This window comes from Thunnus albacares, chromosome 23, assembly GCF_914725855.1.
Source record: "Thunnus albacares chromosome 23, fThuAlb1.1, whole genome shotgun sequence".
NCBI lineage: Eukaryota > Metazoa > Chordata > Actinopteri > Scombriformes > Scombridae > Thunnus > Thunnus albacares.
The window spans coordinates 13,429,353-13,450,123 of NC_058128.1; the positions used below are offsets into that span (position 1 = coordinate 13,429,353).

Sequence of the window (20,771 nt, forward strand, 5' to 3'; positions counted from 1 at the left end):
TCTGTCTGTCTGAATAGTTCTGCATATGCATGTCTGCCATTGCTAGAGATTTGTAGTAATAAAGCTTTTTGAACATCACTACATGCAGAGAGCATGCTGCTATTAGTTGGCACATTTGTGACATTTGTATTTAGTTATGTGGACAGTCTGATGTAAATATAATATTAATTTATAGTGTAATTTCATCACGTAGCTTTGGATATCTTGCACAGCACTGTGGAAAACTGACTCTGGTTAATGAAGCTTTAGAAATAAAAGTAAACATTCTTTACTGTGACAATGTACTTTAACAAAGAAAACCTGTGTAACTTTTGCTGAACAGTGGCCACAGTAGCCTCAAGTGACAGTTATGGATTAATGTTAAATGTTAACACATTATAACAATAGCACAAGTAGAGAAAAGTAATGTCTGTTATACAGTACATTAGCTAACACTATCTACCATCAGGCTGTACTACGACCTTCAGATCACCCAGCCCCTGCCAACAGGGCAAAATTGGTATGTTCTTGCCAATTGCTCTTCAGCATCTTTGCCCTTTTTATGTCTCTCTGATTGATATGGGAGCACTCGCTGCGGCTGTGATGTCATCTGCTGAGTCTGTCCTTCTGTCTGCGGCCTCCCAACTGAACCGAAATATCTTCAAGAACATCATCTACAAACAAGTGAGTCACACCTCACGTGATCATTACTCATACTATGGCATTGACACATTCATGTCATAATGTTTAGCCACCAGAAGCTTATGAAAAGACTAGGAAGGCTTTTTACTGGGTGCTCAGATCATTCCCAAGACATGCAGGTTAGGCTAAATGCGACTAAATTGATGAATCGTTGTCTATTGGTAGTCTTGTCTATGTGTGAGCCCTGTGATCGACTGGCAACCTCTCTAGGGTGTACACCACCTCTAGCCCAATGTCAGTTGGGATTGGCTCCAGTTCCCCCCACGACCCACTGAAAGATAAATGGGAACAGATAAGGGAGGAATGGATAGATGATTCTTGCTGGAACTTCTCAGGCGTATTTTCATATTTAACCTTTACTGTAAATAATTAAAAAATGCTTATAAAATAATTTCCTATCTTTCAGACATCAGAAAAAAATATTTTTGTGGTGGTTAAGGTATCAGTCTCCCTGTGCAGACTGATGGGAGCGGGCCTGGCCATAACAACCACCTCTGTTAACCTGTTCTGGATCGTTGGTGCAGATATCTTGTATTCAATGCTGACTCCCCAAGTGAAATGCACCTTCTTCTTATCCCAGTGGGTGAACCACTATGGAGCATGATCTGGCTTTGTGTTGTCACTACTCTTGCGAGCTCTGGTTTGGGAACCCCAGTTGGGACTCCCTCATGGCTGCCCCTGCCGTGGGACAAGATACAAGAGAAACGAGATACAAGCGGACGGTCATCGATTCTGCTTGATCCCCTTTCACACTGCCATCATGCTCATCACAACAAAAGTCTCCTTTTTCGTATAGTACACAGTGAGGAGTATATTAATTTCCTTTATTCCAAAATTAAAAACACTATCTACTTCTATTTCTATCTTCAGATTCTGTACCCAGTTGTTCCACATGAGGTTATTTGGTTCACTAAATCAACAAAAAAAAAAGTTTTTTCCACTTACTTACACACTTTGGTAAAAAAGTAATACTGTTGAAAATGGATGATAATGGCGATGTAGGTGGCTAATCCAATGATAATGCTTTCAAAGCTGTGACAAATGAAATTCTATTCATCTCCATTGTCTTTGTTGAGTTGAGGCAGAAATCTCAGAGACGGATTTCTCAAAACCATGGAAAATAAAACCCACCATGTGCACAAGAGGTAAGAGAGAAAATGTTTCTTTTTGTGTGTGTATGTGTGTCATTTTGGTGAACTGACCTTTCAAGGTTGGCACTCACTCAGGTTCTCAGAATAAAAGAAAGTCAAATCATTATTAAAATTTTAATTTGTCTTTGTCAATTTTAATACAATTATTTTTATTCAGTAATAAACACTTCCAGGTAAAACATCTGTGGCTCACACAAAAACTTAAGATTGTCTGTGCACCAAATTACAATGTGTTTTGAAGGGTAGCATTGACTGAGATGGTCTTCATACATTAAAACAGTAACTGTATTTTTTTAGCAACCTATCTTCCACAATTACAACAACATAAACCATGCACGCTGATATTCCTCAACTCCATTACTGGGCCATAGAGATTAAAGGCTGTTTCACATATTAGCACAGCTGATTTCAGCCAATATCAGCTTATCACAGATAAGACAGAAATATTTCTTAAATCAGACTGGTTGTTAATGACATACAATCGCTTAAAACTTTTTAAATTCAAACATTGCATAGTACTGTCATTTGTGTGTTTGAACATGCATTTTAAAAGTGTCTTCTTGACGGAATATTTTACCGCACTTCAAACACTGGAAAGACTTTTTGTTAGAGTGTATCTTCACGTGCCTTTTCTGCGCTCTCAAAGTGTGAAAGGATTTCGGACACAACGAACACCTGTAAGGACTCTCTCCTGTATGTTGGCGCATATGAACTGTTAGCAGGCACTTTGCAATGAAACCTCTCGCGCAGTGTTTGCATGTGTAAGGCCGCTCTCCTGTGTGAAACCTCATGTGTAGCCTTAACTCCCCAGAGGAGAGAAAAGCCTTTCCGCACTCTGTACACAGATAGTTCTTTTCCCCTTTGTGCATCCGCATGTGTCTCGCCAGGTGCTGGATCGAAGTCTTCCCGCAAATGTGACATTTGTAGCGCCGGTCTCCTGTGTGAATGCGAACGTGCATCCCAAGGCTGTATGAAGACCTGAATCCCCTGCCACAGTGCGAACACAAATATGGCGTCTCGCCCGTGTGAGTCAGACGGTGCACGTTCAGGGACCACTTGGAGGAGTACTTCTTCTCGCAAATGTCACAGTGGAAAGGCAGAGTGTGTGTTTTTCTGTGGCTGTTCCGGGTTGAAAGATCTTTAAAGACTTTCCCGCAAAAGTCGCAAGTGTTTGTTGTGCTCTTCATCTCTGGAGTGCACTTTTCTCTGTTGACTTGTTGAGGGACGCTGTCTATCCTGGGATCTTTAGAGCGAGGTTGGTGGGGTTCCTGGATCATATGCACCTTTCTGATGTGCTGCAGAAGACCTGACATCTGTCTGTCAGAGTAGGGACACAAAGAGCAGGTCTGCAGTCTTAAAGGTGTACAACTGTGTGGCTCTGAAAGACATAAGATGATGAGGGGATTTAGTTTTAGTGAAATGCAGCAGAAATTAAGGCTTTTAACAGCAATATAGTATGGAATGACTACAAAGTAACACTGCAGTGTTTTTGTCAAATGGAAAACATTTCCAAATTCTAATTTCATCAATTTCTTTCAATCTGTGAATTCCCATCCTTGTAAAATTACAACAGATATGTAAACAAATGAATATGGTGTACCATACCGCAGCAGTTTACAGTTGTTAGGTCATCACTTTGTTCATCTTTCAACTTTAGGTCTTCACTTCCATTGCCGCAGTCCTCCACAGCTGGTTTGTGATCAGTACTGTTTTCTTCAATGGGCTCCTCCTCCTCACTACAATAAAAAGGTCCTTCATCTTCGTCACCTGCAAAAATTTCCTGTTGAGAGCCAGATCTCATGCATTCACTTGAGTTTGAGCTGATTCGCTCCTGAAAGAGTTGTTTTGGGTTTGCTTTGTGAGAAACAGACAGCCTTGGCAAAAACATATTCTGAGTGTCAGAGCCGCCTGTGAGGAGAAAAAAAAAACATCATAAGTGCAAACATTCATGATATTGTGAGATGTACATATAATACCAAGAGACAACTAATTTTACTCAATGTGGGTCTTTTAGTTTCACGGTGTGTACTCGAGGATAAATCGATTAATACAATAATTAAGGTCCTTCTAAATACATATGGGAAAGAATATAATTTATATATTCAGAAATTTCTGTGCACTTTAGCTAACATTACATGCTATAGCTAAAGAATACAGCTATAGCGAGAACAGCCGAACCAGTGCCAAACAACTCATCATACAACTCAATGGACTTACCACTTTTTTGGGGTGCATACTGTAGCACTTGTGTTGTTCAAATTTCATTGTAGAATCGGGCACTTTTTTCCCCAAAGTCAGAATATTTTTCAACTGCTACCTTAAAAATTTGGTCATGTTTATTGAGCTCATGACACGTTTTGATATCACCATCCGAATCGTGAATCTGGTTAGATTTAGAATTATGTGGTTAGAATTAAAATGCAGAAAAAAGAAAATACAAAAAAGTGGATCAACTTTTTTTTCTAAAAAGAACATGTTTTATTGCGTCCAACCTTGTTGTGTTCTCACAACTTCTCTCACAATCACTGGAACATCAAGCATGTTTTTAATTTAAATTACTGTGCAGAAAAATGCACAGATAACATTCACATTATGTCTCTTAAAAACTGCTAGATGGTTTAGATGGCCATAGGGCAGGCGGTTTATTTAGTTTATTTTTTGTTTTCCTCACACACTGTAGCAGATGACTTACATTTGTTTGTGTTTCCTGACTGTTGATGATGGACGTGCAGCAGGGCCTTCAGCTGATCAGGTTCCAAAACCAGTTGTCCACATTCTTCCATGACAGACGGGTCAGTACTGAGCCACTCTGCAGTCTGAAAAGTGTAAGCAGATAATGAGCATGTACTGCAAAGACAACGGCATGACCATGTTTACACAATATGATTCATCATTTCCTGGCTCTTTATTCACTATGTTGCTCACAGTAGGTAACAGTTAATTTGACCAAACCCTATTGTGCAGAATTTGCTTTGAAATTATTGTATACATGATTTTCAAACATTTCCGTGAGCAGGTGTCTACCAAGGCTTAATAAGATAAAGGATCATGAAGTAAATATAGTAGTAATTGTAGTCTTCTGTTTAATATTTAAAACTGTGCACACCTGTTTAATATCCGGTACAGGCAATAGATGATCCAATCTGGAGATGAATTTCCACACTAATGAATGCAATGTGGCTTCATATTGTTGGCCGTAGTGGATGGGGAAGACCTCCTGAGGAAAAAAGGAATGTGAATCATCACATATGCACGTTGCACACACAGCTGGTTGGTGTACTTGTTCACATTACGAAAGAAAAACGTTTCACTGTCATATGTCCACTCTCTTGACTGATTATCTCTATCTTAATATTACTTACAAAACTATTAATTATATCAAAACATGCAAACAACCCTTTAACAGATACTCATTAAGTGTGTAAAGAATATCTGACCTTGAAAAACACAGTTCTCTCCTCAGGGTCCTCGAGCAAGGAATGAACAACCTCCACAAAGTTTGTCTTTGAATTTTCCAACTCCTCCAATTCCTAATATTTGGTATCAAAACAAACAAGATAAAAATAAACATATTGGTTGAATCACGGACTAGTTTTTTTCTAGTGTCATCAACCTCAGCTCTTTGCTTCTGACTGTGATGCTTCGATACACTGACCAGTGCAAGGGTCATGTGACATATAACCAGAGGTAGACATGAAAGACAACTTCTGGGATTTGGTACATGTTAGTATAATATTAAACCCTCAATCGGTCATTTGGTGTGTGCCAAAAATGCACCATTCCTCCATATCCTCCATTATGTTTGATTTGACTTTTTGCCAGCTGATTTGACTAAACCAGGGATCCATTGTAGTGATGAGTGAGGAGCATGTGTGCTCCTGAGTTTTGGACATTCAATAACACAGGAAATTAAATTAGAATCTGTGAAAATGGCACAACTCAAAAACCCTCAAATGGCTTGACAATATTGTCTCTTTCTGCATCAGAAGAGAGAAAAGCAGATGCACGGAAACATCAATTAAACATCAAGGAGAAATCTGCTCTGACCGAAAACCCACGGGAATAAAGGAGGCAGGCAAAAATCAAAGACCTCCTATTAAGTGCAGTCATAAAGACAACATGGGGCCTTCCTAAGCGTCAGAGGGGAGAAGATCATTGCCTCGGGCAAAGTGAGGTGGAGATCCATGGAGGATGTCCTCAATGCTCTCTAAAGCACTAAGAGGGTTAATTGAGGAATGCTACTTAATTTAGACTTTGAAGAGTCTGCCTTTGACCTCAAAAGGTTCAGCAACCTTTCCCTTCTGTCTCCTGTAGGGACAACAGAGGAGCTTGTCCTGCCACATGACAACAGAACATCAGTTCATTGTCCACTGTGCACAGCTAAAGCCTTGCTGGGGTGCTAAGGGTGACAATAAAATACATTAAGAAATACCATAGACTATATAAAAATAGAGAAATACAGAGGTGAAATAAGATCAACTCAAATTTCAGCTTTGCTTGTGAGCACAGAAAAAAACCCAACAAACTCCAAGTTCTAAGCAGTTATCAGTACGTTATCAACCATGTTGATTTTGCTATTTCTTTGGTTCTTTTTTAAGTCCAATAAGATCAGTGACCTTTGTAAGTATGTTCTTTTTAACACCAGTTTCTTTATTCTGCATGTCCCTCTTTGTAAAATATGTTAAAATGACTAAATAGTTGAGTTTTTTGGCAGACAGCAGCAGGGCCATCTAATTTGTTCATTTGAGTTATATTTCATTTTAAATCCTCATTAAGAAATATTTACAGTAAATCAAACAACACAACGTGAAACGGATGGCAACAATGCAGACCAAACTGAGAATCAACACACCGCTCCACAGCTCTGTTTCAGCTCAGTTCTTCACCACACCTGCAGACATACCTCCTGACCACAGTTGGAGCCTATTTTGAGGTTTTGAATGACCTCCATGTGGGGCTGGATATTCATCAGGTTAGCTGTGCTCTCACTGCAACACAGCTCCAGCACACGCTGAAAAAAAAAAACACCATAAGTAACACTTTGTTGGAAGTGCTTGGTAAATTATTTTTGGTTGCCTCGATTTTGTTTTTGTATGTTCTGAGATCAAATTTAAGGATGTAGCTTCTGTAAAGCTGTAATGCTACATCAAAAAGGATCAACTTCATCATTTTGTTGCTGAATTTGAATCAAATACACTTCAGATGTAGGTTAGCTTTTGTTAGAGACCCACCCCACTGATGCTTAAAAAACAACATTTACTATATAAAGATAAATCTAGTGAGAAAAATAATGGAAGTTAAACAAAAATAAGCTTTAATGTGTCTTACCCTTGCCCTTAGCCTGAGCAGGACTTGTACTTTCTCTCTGGGAGTCAGCAACTCTGGAGCCAGCTCAGTCATCATTCTGACCAGCTCCTCCACCTTTCCATAATGTGCCACATTACAACACTGGACCACTTGCCACGCAAAGGCACACATCAGACGCAAGGTTGGAACCAGGAGACACAATGACGACAAGGACACGCGACCGCCTGCAAATGAGGTTAGAAAAAAAAAAGGCAAAAAGAAAAAAGGATTAGTCATCAAACTCTTCCACATAAAATAACACAATTCAGAAACAATCATATATAACCTTATACCATAAACTTACCACTAATAAATATCCTACCTACCTGACAGACCAAATTCCAGGCTCCTTACTTCGTAGATGTTCTTACATGAGAACGTTGGAAGCTCTGACTTGATTTTGGGACTGAATTAACTCAAATCTGTTTGTTTTTCTGCCTTTGGTACTGCAATTGCATTAAAACATTCAATCACTGTCTGTCACCCTTTGGGGATTTAGTACAAAATGTTTCCCTGCAGCCTTGCAATTTATAAATATTACCAGAATTTATAACAAAATAACACAAAAAAAGATCACATATTGCAGTTACTGTAAGTTGTAAAGTACAAAAAACATCATCTTATTTTACCTAAATCATCCGCTGTTTCAGAGATGTCACGCTGCGATGTCTGCAGAGGTGCAACGCCTGAATCAGTGTCTTCAGCTGCTTGCTTGGTCTCAGGATCTGGCTTGTGACCACCAAGGACTTTATCCATTATAACAAACCATCTGCTTTTTTGCTTCTTAGAGTCTTTCTGTTCCTTCGCGATTTTATACTTTTTCTTCAGCAGCCTTATCTTTGACTTGCATTGGCTGGTGGTCTTATCGAAACCCTGAGTGGCGAGCTCTGAGCTCAGCTGAGCGAACACTCTCTCGTTTCTTTGAGTCGATCGAAGCTGCTCCTGGACATTCTCCTCTGCCCATCGGGTGAGCAGTATTTTGACTTCATCTGATGTCCAAACAGCCCGCAATGTATCTGTTGAAAGCAATTTAACTTATTTAATACAGAGACAACTCTCAATAGATGCAGATAATCATTTTATCAGCTTATGCTCCCTAATTATGAATGTCTTCTACATTATAGTCTTTAGATATTACGAGGTTTGAAACAACTTACTATCTATATACACATCTTCTGGAGATTTAAATTGTGTCAGCACTGCAAATGAATCCATCTCTGTAGATGCCTCTCCATCAGGGCTAAGGACACCGTCCAAAATAGCAAACCAGTCACTTTTAACATCCTTGTATGGTTCCACTTCTTTGATTTTTTTGTACTCCTGTTTGAGGCTATCCACTTTAAGCCTGCACTGATCTGCTGTCTTGTTAAAACCCACCAAAGTGAGCTCATTGCTGAGGTAAGTGAAGACTTTTTTGTTTGTTGCTGGGGTGAGAAGCTGTTTCTGAATGTTTGCTTGTGCCCAGAGAGTCATCAGCACTTGGACTTCATCAGGCAACCACTGGGTTTCATCTGTGAAAGTTTAAAAAAGCAAAATAAAATGAAGGAGATTAAATTTAAAAAGTATAATCATAATGATTATTATTATTATTGCAGACAGGGGTTCTACAATACAGCTCTTTATTCATTCATTTAATGACTGAATCTTTTTTTAATCAGATCAAGACAAGAAAGCAACATAACTATGCAACATGCCAAATTTAAATAGAGCAACAACTTAAAACATCAATAACAACTATAAAAAGAAAATACAGTTAACACTTATTTAGAGCTGCATTCTAGCTACTTTGAATAAATGAGAATTTACCAGAAAAGGTAACCTTAGTCAACTTTATATCACTCTGTAATGAGTTCCAAGGCTTAAAAAAGTCCAAACACAGAGAGAGTTATCAAATTCCAGTTATTAAATTCACCCTGGCCATGTTCAATATTTTTACTATTGTGGTCCAATAACATAAGCTGGGAGCTGAGGCTGGTCAAATATTTCTCCTTTTTGTACATAGAAAGTTTCTGTTCCTGCACGCTGCTGTTTGTCTAAAGCACCACTACATCCTCAACTTCCCAGTGGACCAGCTTATATGTTCTCTAGCAGCACCTGCTGTAGGTTGTTTGAAATTGCATAAATGAAAACTTTCACATGTGCACAATAGAAAAGAAACTTTGGTGACACTATCAAAAACCAGCATCTGAATGGTTCCTGGTTTGAATTTCTGCTTACCCTCAGTGTTCACATCCAAGCTGGAGTGCGACAGAGTGGGCAGTGAGGGCTCTGTTGTTGGTGAACATGCTGCTCCTGCTGCTGCAGCAGCCTGGGAACTGAGCACATCATCCATGATGGCAAACCACACACTTGTACGGATGCTGTTGCTTCGACTCCTGTGATTAGCGTTCATGATCCTCTTGTACTCCTGCTTCAGTTTTTTGATTTTCTCCCTGCATTTCTTTGGCGCTTTGTTGTATCCAAGCGAAGCTAGTTTTTCACTGAGGCGGGTGTAAACATTTTCATTCCTCATGTTGAGGAGGAGTTCTTTTTGGATGGCAGGATTTGCCCAAAGTGTCAACAATGCTTGGACTTCTCTTTTTGACCAACGGCACAAGGTTGTGTTATCTGGGAAAGCAACAGATCATAATTTATCAAGTCATGAAATGGAAGAAGCTAAACTCGGTACATTTTTAGAGGCAGTGTTTTAGTGGATTAACATGCATGCCTTTGACTGAGGTTTGCACTGTATTGGGGGTCACTGGGGTGCTTGAAGAGGGAGCGTCAGCATCTTCTGATTGAACGGAGGAGGAACTTGTATCTACTGGGTGCTCTGTGAGGAAGGGTGTTGGGATGGGTGCTGCAGGGCAGGGTATGAGGGTGCAGCTACCAGGAAGGTCTATTGTAGTGGGTAAATCTGCAAGAGAAAATGGACAGATGCTATTAATCTGTACAGGCAGAGGATGTTACAATGACATTATTTTTAATAGTGCTGAACAAAAATGCTTGATTTTGAAGAAACCAGTCCTGTCAACCCTAATTTGACACGTCAAGTCTATCCTTATATTTATATTTTTATGCATCTGCATGCAACACAGTGATTCCAATGTTTTGTTCTATAACTATAATAATGTACATTAAGCAGATGACAGTTGTTGTGTGTGTGGTTGTCTATGCACTACAGAAAATGTAAGACTCATTGTACAACTGTATTTTGTAGTATTTGTACTTTTTTTGCCCAGGGACTGCAGATGAAAATATGCCAAGTAGCCAAGTCTTGTAACATCTCCTTTTCTTATGAGATATTAATGTTTTTTTTGTATTCTGTACCTGGCAATTATAAAAATTGGAGGTGCTTCAGATTGTTTTTCAGTCATTTGTTTATTCATTTATTTGTTTATTTATTTGGATCCCCATTACCTTCCACCACAGCAGCTGCTAGTCTTCCTGGGGTCCACACCTTCAAAATACATCATAAAAACAGGATACATATAGGAGTATCTTATTAAAAAACAGAATAAACCAGGACAAGGAGTTACTAAATTGCAGTTATTTAAGAAACGTGGAGTAATTATGTATCGGTCTGGATATTGCAGTTGGTCCAAAAATGAATGGGTGTACCTAATGATATTACTTTCTTTATAAATATTAATATGCCATAATGAAGTCTAACTTCTACTGGGAACCAGGACAGTCTGTTTCAGTACTGCTGGTGTCGTACGGACATCTTAGAACTAATCTTGCAGCCTTGTTCTGGACTGACTGAAGTCCGTTAAGGTCTTTCTTATTTGCAGCAGACCATGAACCTGACCTGATGGTTTGTTACACAGAACCATCTGAGAAGTCGTCCTTGAAAACTGTTTGGAAAAGGGCAGGCACTTTCAAAAAATACTTGGCAGGTGATTGGATGAACCATCTGTCTATCACCATCTTACTTTGCGAGGCAGCTAGATTTGCGTGATCAAGAACCCTCATAGGACGCTGATAACTCAAAGCCTGACAAGATAGATTCTCGGGTGATCTTGTGATGTCTGATCTCGCGAATCCAGCTGCCTTGCAAGGTAAGCAGACCGTGTGACTGAACAATACTCAAAATAAGATAACACAAGTGAAAATAATTACATTTTTCATAACTAATGGAGTGACAAAAAAGAACATTTTCTAGCAACTATTCTAGTTATGCCTTTTCGCATTAATTAGTAATACCTGACAATTGGCCTGTGTTTAACAGCTTCACGAGACTGCATACATATTTCTTTTACAAAAACTCATCTGTAACCAGGGCTGTTGCAACCACAGAGGACCCTGAGATCAAGTCTCAGGAAGTCTGAAGTCAGTCATTTTTCTGAGAATTTGTGGATTTTTAGCTACCTGAGGAGTTACATTCTACATTTATAAACACTGGCTAATTTCAGTATAATTTTTAAAACCTATACTACTTTTTTGCAACATGTTATTGAAAAGTAGGTTAAAATACAGTCTACGGTTGAAAGTCTCTCTCTCTTCCTCTCGTACACACACTCTCTTCCCCAATACACAGTATTTAAATTTTTATCAGAAGTATTTTTTACCCATCACTTATGTGCAATTAACTTATTTATCTATTTACTACTTATATGCAATACCGCACCTGCACACCAATGTGCAATATAATGTATATTTGTAGATTTCTCTCTCATTTTATTATATACTGCTGTGCTGCTGTGCATGTGACAATAAAACCTGTTGAATCTTGAAAAAGGTTTTGTAATTTCTTCACTAGAATTTAATTCCTGGCAACACTTAGATTGAGAAATAAAATCTACAGAGTGTAATTGAAAAGTTGACTCAACGATTAGATGAAATCTCCTTATTCAATGTTGTCTTGCAGCTATTTGTAGTGTTTATTGGAGAGACTTGGACTCTTCTGCAACAATAACAAATTGAACGTACCTGTTCCCACGTCTGTTACCAGGAATTCGAGTATCATGGTGGCTGACTGTTGCTCTGTGTTGTCTGCAATAGCTGCTCTTTTATTCATGATAGCATCCAAAGCATCATACCACTTGAAGATCTTCCCAGTTGCCTCACTTCTGTTTCTTTTTATTTTCCTATAATCTTGTTTCAGCTTCTTTATCTTCTCTCTGCACTGTTTCGCAGAGTGATACATCCCCATTGCAGCCAGTCGACCTGACACTTCCCTGAACACCTTCTCATTTCTCAGTGATTCCTGCAGGTCACGCTGGATTTTCTCCTCTGACCACACCGCAATGAGTGCCTGAGTTTCTACATAAGACCACTTTGATGGTGGCTCCATGCTCTTTTCTCTTCTTTTCTCCTCAAACTCACAACAACTAACAAGAGGAGGGTGAATGGTGGAAGGTTTGGCTGTTTTTGTTTTTGTTTTGTTTTTTTCAAAATGGCGCTCCTTCTTTGCTGCCGCTTGGATGACGACACAATATTTGAGCCAGTCAGGTGACTGTTACCTAGTTACGGCTCGGCTGAGGGCGGAGCCTGCGGTTAAGACGTGCCGTGCGTGAGGCAAATGCGTGCCATAACGAGCCAGTGGAAATGTGCTTTTATCTTCTGGTCTCATAAAATATACCCTACTTTTAGACAAGACGAAAGCCGTTAGCGTTAAATACATCAATAAAGCCGATGAGTCATGAGAAACGTACGGAAAGGAAGGAAGGAAAAAAAGTCTACTTTTTTACCAGTGGTGGAAGAAGTATTCAAATCCTTTGCTAATGTAAACGCACCAATACATAAATATAAAAATACTCAGTTACAAGTAAAAGTCCTGCATGAAAAATCCTACCTAGATAAAAATAAATAAGTATTATCAGCAAAATGTAGTTAAAGTATTGCAGTAAAAGTAGTGGTTTGGTCCCTCTGACTGATATTATATATGACATCATTAGATTTTTAATACCGAAGCGATGTGTAAGCAGCACGTTACTGTTGTAGCTGCTGGAGGTGGAGTTAGTTAACAATGTGTTGTATTTTAAAAGCTTGTTATATTATCCATTGTGTCAAATCTTCATATTAAATGTAACTAAAGCTGTCAATTAAATGTCGTGGAGTAGAAAGTACAATATTTCCCTCTGAAATGTGGTGGAGTGGAAGTATAAAGTAGCATCAAATGGAAATACTCAGGTAAAGTACAAGTACAGTACGAAGTACAGTACTTGAATAATATACTTACTTTCCACTACTGCTGTTTATGGCTTCAGAGCGGTCAATCAATGGCGCTTTTGAGCACTGATAGCTTTTGTTTCCTTGAACTAATGTTTCTAAGTTAAACATAAACTATCTAGGTCCCATTTCAGGGCTCATGATAGATGGTTTGGTGCAGTAACAAAGCAACAAGACAGTTCTTTGCAATGAGTATTTATTTTTTTCTATAAAACAACAAAACAATGAAAATGTTGAACAGATATGTTACTTGATGGGTTATATACATGGCTGCTGATAACAGGATAAGCAAAGGGAAAGGTAATTCACAGGACAACTTATCACACATTTGCATAATGTTAAATTTTTATAGTGCCAAAACTAAACTTAATTCTTAATGTTAATTCAACTCCATTAGAGCATCTATAACTACATTCACTGATGGAAAAAATTAAATCCTAATAAACATAAATCAGACTATTTTCACTCTTAAACAAAAGCAGAGTAGCTGTAATGTTTACAGTGCATGGTTACATACAAAGTTTAATGTTTGCTAATGACACTACATTGAACATTTAATTACAAAGCAGAGATATATTCCACAGTCACATGCGTTGAAATGCTGTTTACATGATGCCCATTTTTAAAATGTTGGATATAGTAAAGGTAGCCTCTTGAAAAAGCATTACCTTTGGGAAAATATATTTTTTCAACTTTCAGGACCTATCACATGTTTTAGGAATGAAAAAGATTACTAACCATTGACAATTTCAAAATAGATCAGAAAATGTTCAAAACACAACATTGCTATCTTATATTTCTCAAAATGTGACAGCTCAGGGTAACTTAGTTACATTAAGTCTTTTTTGTCACATCACCTAATTACATGAAAAACAGCACTGATATACAGTAAAACAGTGGACTTTATTTGGAGACATCGTCCAGCTGGTTGGGTAGTGATACCCATTATAACTCAAATTGTGACTCTTCGATGATCAGAAAAAAATGATCCTACCATCACTGAAAAACTAACTACCCAGCCCCACCTAATCGTCACTGCCACAAGGTAGCAAGTCAAACTTTGAAAATGACATGGTTGCACATTCAAAGGGTCTCTTATGCGGTAGCTTTCCGGATAGGGAGGATTTAGGTTACATTAAATCAGTGATCAGAGCATCCCTATTGATTACAAAATATGTTTCTTTGGTTAATAATCATCGCTACCTTCGTCTTCCTCATCATACTTCCTCTTGAGGGAGTGCTTCTTGTGCTTACCCCTGTATCTCCGTTTGCCGGAGAAGTCAGGGTTAGCTTCCCTCGTATGCAACTGCTCATGCTTCTTCAGAAGGCCGGGGACGGAGAATCCCTTCCCACACGTGTCGCATGTCCAGGGCTTCTTGCACGTATGAGTCCTTTTGTGGACGTTCAGATGGGACGCCAGCTTGTAGGTCTTCCCGCACACATCGCAGCTGAAAGGGCGCTCGTTGGTGTGTAGCCTGATGTGAACTTTCAGGTTCCCGACTTGAGTGAAGGTCTTTTCACAGATAGAGCACCGGTAGGGTCTTTCTCTGGTGTGGATCCTCAGGTGAACCCTCAGGCAGTACTTGCTGGAGAACTTCTTTTGGCAAACAGGGCATGGGATCTTTGCTTTGGGCACGTGGTCTTGCTGGTGCCTCTTCAGGTCAGACAAATAGACGAAGGTCTTTCCGCACTGGGAGCAGAGATACTGACGGTCGCCAATGTGATAGCCCATGTGCCGCTTCAACAAGCTGGGGACGAGGAATCTCTTCCCACAACGCTCGCACATGTGAGGGCGATCCCTGGTGTGCCAGCGCTCGTGGTTTAACAGCTTGAAAGCCGTTGGGAAGATTTTGTTGCAGTGCTTGCAGGGAAACGTCATCTGGCTCGTGTGGCACTCCATGTGTCTTTTGAAGTAGGTGGACTGCGTGAAACCCTTGTTGCAGATGTTGCAGTAGAAGGGCTTTTGGCCGCTGTGAGCGAGCATGTGCTTTGTCAAGCTCTGTAACTTGGTGAAACACTTGCCGCACTGGCCACAAGCGTAAGGTCGCGCTGTGCTGTGGGTCTTCAGGTGGTTGTTGAGAAACGCCTGTGTTCGGAAACTCTTGTTGCATGCCGTGCACACGAAAGGCTTCTCTCCTGTATGGATGCGCTCGTGGTCCATTAGCTTCGACTGATAAGGGAAGGTCTTATCGCACACGGCACATGTAAACCTGTCAGCTGGAGGCCTAATTTGCTTTTTTCTTCTGATGCTTGGCTTCATGTCATCGTCCACACTCAGCCTGGCTGGAGGAAGTGGTGGCAAGGCAGGGAGCGAGAGTGAATTAGTGGCAATCTGTGACACCCATTGATGCAGTGTGACTCGCTGAGTCGTGGGCTTTTGGCTGTCTTTTGTTCCTGTGCTACCTGCATTCTGTAAGGTGGGAGCGGTTTTGATCGGCACTTGCACTACCTTGAAAGGGATTGATTTCAAGGGCAGCCGCTGTTGGTCCGGTTTCTCCGGTGGTGCTGGTGGTGGTACTCCTTCCTCCCTTCTCGTGGCGGACTGCTCCTGTGTAGAGCTCTTCTCCTGCACCAGATTGTCCGCAGGAGCTGTTGTTGTGACACTTGTTTCCTTGGCAGCAACCCCATCGTCTGTTTTATCACTGTGTTGCGCTCTCCCCTGTGGTACACTGGCAGGGACTGCTGGGCTGTCAGAGTCATCTGACATCATTCCCAAGTCTTCGGTGTCACTGAGGGAAGCAGGGCTTGTGTCCTGGAGGCTGACCTCTAAACGCTTTGGTGATTCTGGGGGTGGTGGTGGTGGTTCTACTGCTTTGGGCCGGAAGGCAAGTGAAGAGAGCACACAGTCGCCCACCGAAGATGAGATGGTTGCTGTACAGATTAAGAAGTCTTTGTTAATTTCTTTCAATGATTTACTCAACAAATGTATCTCTCTGTATACATGTCTGCCTGTCTATGTTATCACAAAACACTTTCAAGTTAATTAAAAGCTGACAATACAAGTATAAAACTTTATTATTGAGTGAAACCACAGCAAACCTCTCATGAAAAATCATGTAATACAACATATTGCAGAAGTATTAAGTAGCATCCCTTATCCTCTCTTCTAAAGGCTGGCATTTTATTTGTGTTCTACTAATCTAATAACAATTATTAAGGCAAGGTAAGGTAAACGGAAGTGACATATAGTTGTAGTGTAGGGCTGCTATTATTTGATCTATCAATTCTCTGATGTATCTATCACTTTCTTCCTTTCCTTTAAGAGTTGTTTTGCACATCTACATAATCAACGTGTCTTATCTGTCTGGGTTTCATCATATGTTCATACAAACAAACTCAAGTATACCTTTCCCACTAAGGATTCCCTTGGACTGCTGGTGCAGGAGGAGAGTCTTCAGGTCGCCGGGTTCAGGGATGAAGCCTCCGCATGCTTCCAGGACACTGGGCTCCGATGAGATCATGGCACCAAGCTGAGATTTAGAAGTAGGAAATAAAAATGATGAATAAGTTTGCTGTGCATGTTTCAGGTCAGATCATGTTTTTTGTATCTTCACAGTCCAATATCAGATGGTTGGTTTGATGCAACATTCAAACGTGGATTAAAGATGTCTGGAAAAGTTTGGAATTCACTCTTGCAGGCACTCTGAAAATGCCCAGATACTCTAATGTGTGTTATTGATTACCTATTTGGCCAGTCAATAAAGTGCAACTACTAGACACCCATGGAGCTGAGAGGAACTCTGCTCCTTGCTCAAGCATGTTTTTCCACTGATCCAGATGAAAGATAGTTCCTGTTTCCAACCACTAGCCTACCCTGCTGTGACTGCCCCAAACTAAATGCAAACAACTAGCGTACATGTGCGTACCTGGGAGAGATTGGGAACAGGAAGAAGTTGCTCCAGCTTGCACACCAGGCCCGCGGTCAGAGCCTGAAGCGCTGTATCGAACTTTGTACCATACTGAACAGGGAACACTTCCTGCAGAGAGAGATTTGTGTGTGTGAAATTAACAGTACTGTGACCTTAAAATTGTGTTAAACTTTGGTCAAAAGGAGAGTTTTATGAATTCAATGCACTGTATCTCTACATGTAGGTCTGTACATATGACTGAAATAGCTGTCATGAGAATAAATAAATGAAAAACAACATCCACCTTCAGTTTTTAATATAAGATGTGGGAGACTTCAACACTTTTGATGAATAAACACTCTCTTTGGATTGAAGTAGCAACAGGTTGGTGTGAAAAAGAGTCAAAGTGGTTGAAAAAACTGACATGTTGCAAGATGCAATGCAGGTCAACTCCATCTAGCTGAGTATTAACAGTGTGTGTGTGTGTGTGTACATGTTTATATTATATTAGCATGTGGACAGATGTGGATACCTTGAAGAAACGCTTCCTCTCAGTCGGATTTTTCAGCAGATTCTGGACCAGCACCATGAAGTTAGTTTGAGATTTATCCACTTCAGAGTCCTTCTGTAACACAGAAATTAACTCAGGTTTAATTCATAAATTAAGTTGCTTAATTTAAAGCTCAAATCTGCTCGATAAATATAAACACAAGCAAGTATGTATCAGAAGAAAATTTTCACATTCTTACCCCTGAAGATGCAGAGACTTTCAACTTATTTATGAGAGTCTGAATAGCCCGGGAATCTGGTGGTCCCTCGTTGTGGAGCAAATCCAAAATGATCTAGTGCAAGAAAAGACAGAAATTATAGTCATGAGAAAAATCATACAAAAAACAAAGGTGACAATTTTGAAAGCACAAAATCTGCAATGGAACAACGCCTGCAACCACACGGAAAGACAAAGGGAGTAAAGCTATGATGACAAATGCTCTTTTTGTTCTTGATGTGTGTGTGATTTGTAATAAGGAACATGTGGAGTTCATCAACGCTGTGTGGCAAGAGCACTTTGATGTTTAATAAGTCATGCCATGCATTTTAGTAGCCTGGAGAGCAAACAGCATCAAGTATGTGGTACCTAAAGAAACTGTCTGATAGCTGGAGGGTTCTTAAGGTTTACTTATGTTATCTACCTATTAAATTAAGTTCTACTCTTTGACACAGACACATACACAATAGATGAAAGCAAACTCTCACCCTTGCCCTCAACCCCAAGACGAGCTGGGCAGTCTGCTTGAAATTCATGAGTTCAGGAACAGTCTGCGTCACCATGGTCACAAACTCCTCCACCTTCCCATACTGCTTCACGTTTCTCTGCCGTATGACCTGCCATATGTACGAGTATGTCAGCTGCAGAGGGGACGCCATCAAGCGGAGGGAGGCCAGGGGAAGGCCACCTCTAACACCTGCACAAAACACAACATAAAGCCAGTCTGTTAGCATGCATGAAAATATAGAAATACCTCTATTGTTAGAGGACGCTGGCCAGGTTTCATGTAGACAAGTCTTTAATGTCACTGATCAATTATTACATTTTCCTTCATCTGTTGGTATGCTTTCTCTAAATTGAGTGATGAATGTCTTTTTAGACTCTCATTAGCCAGAATTCACTTTTTCATACCCTTTGCCGGTTCTCAACTTAACTATGAAGGCAGCATAGACACATATACCCATTAAGGACCTATATCCTATCCATTTAATATTTCTATTCATATATATGTACATATATATGTTTCAACTTTTGTACTGTCAGTGTTTGTAAACACATAGCATTCAAAATTGGCTCCTCCTCCCCGGCTCAACTAGAGAGGGGGAGAGAGAGAGAGAGAGAGAGAAGCGGTGGTTGAGTGAGCTAGAGAGTGAATGAAGAGCGCGGGCGGCACTGATGAGAACAAAGCCGTGAATCAGATAAATAAAACATTATTTTCTCATTGTTTCATGATGGTTACGTTCTAAAACACAAATAAACACGCCCACACCTCCGCACAACCCTGTAGGAAGGTGCTGCATTGCTGAGTTTTGTGTGCATGAAGAGCTTCATCCTGTCTGCTGTGGCCTCTCTGCTCTGTGCATGTGTAGTTCAGCCAAGCCCTCGGTCAAGCAGACACACAGACCTGCAGCTCTTTATATATCCATGACACAGAGACAGAGAGCAGAGCGGAGCAGAGGAGAGAGACAGACACAGCGATGTAACCCGGTCGATACGCTACGAATCCCAACCCCTTACTTTGCGCGCTGTTATTGGCTGGGGGCAACACACCCACTGCAAAGTAAAAAGAAAATACAGGCAGAGGGAAGGGTCTCTGCAGGTACATACACCACCACACAGTTCCAGTGGGTCATAAGTGATGTTTGGGAGGGATTACTTTTGTATGAGTCTATATATTGTTTCTTAGGAAATCCTGCATAGTACACCTTTCAGTAAAGCATCCGAATACTTATTCCACCAGTCTAAGCAGCGATGATGATGTCCCTTGGGTTTGTAAAATGTGTGTTTAATGTCACTGTATATAAGCCTGGTTTTGAAGGTGTGTGCAGCTGCTGTGGGGGGCGCTGCAGTGCAAACGACTCACTTTGATAACTGCAGATAAACTGCAGAGGGTCTAATGTGTGCACAGTATGCGCGTGCATGTGCGGTCGTGAAGAGAATAAGCGCCAAACCTCGACCGACTGCAAAATTCAAACTTTAGGTAGATCTTATGGGCAGCGTAATATTCAAAGGAGTTGTGATAGCTGATATTACACGACACAGTGACCGACAACGATTATTTAATTTGAAACAGCCTGCTGAAGTTCGACAGCTAGCAAACTACTAAACATCCCTCAAAATAGCTGAACAGACTAGGATATCTGCATGTTGGTCCGCGGCTGAATGCAAACAGTCTGTTCTGAGCAACAGATGGATGTCATTGCATCTTATTTTCTCACCACCTTTCTCTCGGCGGCAGCTACTGTTAGCTTGCTAGCGCTAGCTTAGCAACCTACCCGCATTGTCGGACCGTTTCTCCATTCTGTCCGCACGGTGTGTCGCTAATTCATGAGACAATCGCCCGACGGCACAAACCGGCTGAGAAGGCTGCAGTTTACCCGGAAATATAATGTTAAAAAGTGTTTAACCGTCTTTCTCCCGACCGTCAAGCCAGGAAGAATAATGGCGGCCGCTCTGTAACGGCTTTCCAAAACAAAAGTCTGAGTACTTCCGGCGGAAGTGAGCATGTAAAATAAAAGTCGTCTGAACAGACACCACAGAAACATCTGTTTGAATCATGATGTTATGATTTAGTGTTTATATATAATCTTTAAATGGTACTCATAATTATATTTTCTGTTTCATTTTTTGTCTTTAATTAAATTCATTAATCATATGGGTTTGTAAGCCTCAATAGTGGAAACTAATACATACCAATCAATAAATAAAGCCCAGTAAGCATTTACATGACTGCCTCAGGAAAGACAGACGAGACATTCCTCTACACAAGAAAGCATGCAGACCTGAACAGAGGTAGAAGAAGTACTCAGATCCTTTACTGAAGTA

At 40.4% G+C, this 20,771-nt stretch overlaps 2 protein-coding genes across 3 annotated transcripts; both read right to left on the minus strand.

The window, feature by feature from the left end:
* Nucleotides 1–1,932: 1,932 nt before the first annotated feature.
* On the minus strand, nt 1,933–12,880 carry LOC122974895. Its single transcript, XM_044342968.1, has 12 exons — nt 12,090–12,880; nt 9,886–10,074; nt 9,396–9,785; nt 8,336–8,689; nt 7,808–8,194; nt 7,161–7,363; nt 6,736–6,843; nt 5,270–5,362; nt 4,939–5,049; nt 4,525–4,648; nt 3,438–3,740; nt 1,933–3,210 (listed from the first exon to the last, which is right to left on the minus strand). The coding sequence occupies exons 1-12, from the start codon at nt 12,451–12,453 to the stop codon at nt 2,354–2,356; spliced, it is 3,483 nt and encodes a 1,160-aa protein (XP_044198903.1). The 5' UTR covers nt 12,454–12,880; the 3' UTR covers nt 1,933–2,353.
* A 630-nt stretch (nt 12,881–13,510) lies between these two features.
* On the minus strand, nt 13,511–20,437 carry si:dkey-14d8.1 (zinc finger protein 629). Of its 2 annotated transcripts, none has more exons than XM_044343937.1 (7): nt 20,222–20,437; nt 18,434–18,642; nt 17,929–18,021; nt 17,712–17,804; nt 17,198–17,308; nt 16,678–16,801; nt 13,511–16,202 (listed from the first exon to the last, which is right to left on the minus strand). In XM_044343937.1, the coding sequence occupies exons 1-7, from the start codon at nt 20,244–20,246 to the stop codon at nt 14,518–14,520; spliced, it is 2,340 nt and encodes a 779-aa protein (XP_044199872.1). In that variant the 5' UTR covers nt 20,247–20,437; the 3' UTR covers nt 13,511–14,517. The 2 variants fall into 2 exon arrangements, with proteins under 2 accessions (XP_044199872.1, XP_044199871.1); XM_044343936.1 differs by lacking the exon at nt 20,222–20,437 and adding an exon at nt 19,216–19,317.
* Between the last annotated feature and the right edge of the window lie 334 nt (nt 20,438–20,771).

Coding starts and splice junctions, on each gene's coding strand:
- LOC122974895 (XM_044342968.1), bottom strand. CDS start 12,453: ATGGAGCCACCATCAAAGTGGTCTTATGTAGAAACTCAGGCACTCATT. Junction 6,844..7,160: donor TGCTCAGGCTAAGGGCAAGG/GTAAGACACATT, acceptor TTTTTTTTTCAG/CGTGTGCTGGAGCTGTGTTG. Junction 5,050..5,269: donor AGAGAACTGTGTTTTTCAAG/GTCAGATATTCT, acceptor TTTTTTCCTCAG/GAGGTCTTCCCCATCCACTA.
- si:dkey-14d8.1 (XM_044343936.1), bottom strand. CDS start 19,246: ATGCAGCACCTTCCTACAGGGTTGTGCGGAG. Junction 18,643..19,215: donor TCCTACAGGGTTGTGCGGAG/GTGTGGGCGTGT, acceptor TGTTTTGTGCAG/GTGTTAGAGGTGGCCTTCCC. Junction 17,309..17,711: donor AGAGGAAGCGTTTCTTCAAG/GTATCCACATCT, acceptor CTCTCTCTGCAG/GAAGTGTTCCCTGTTCAGTA.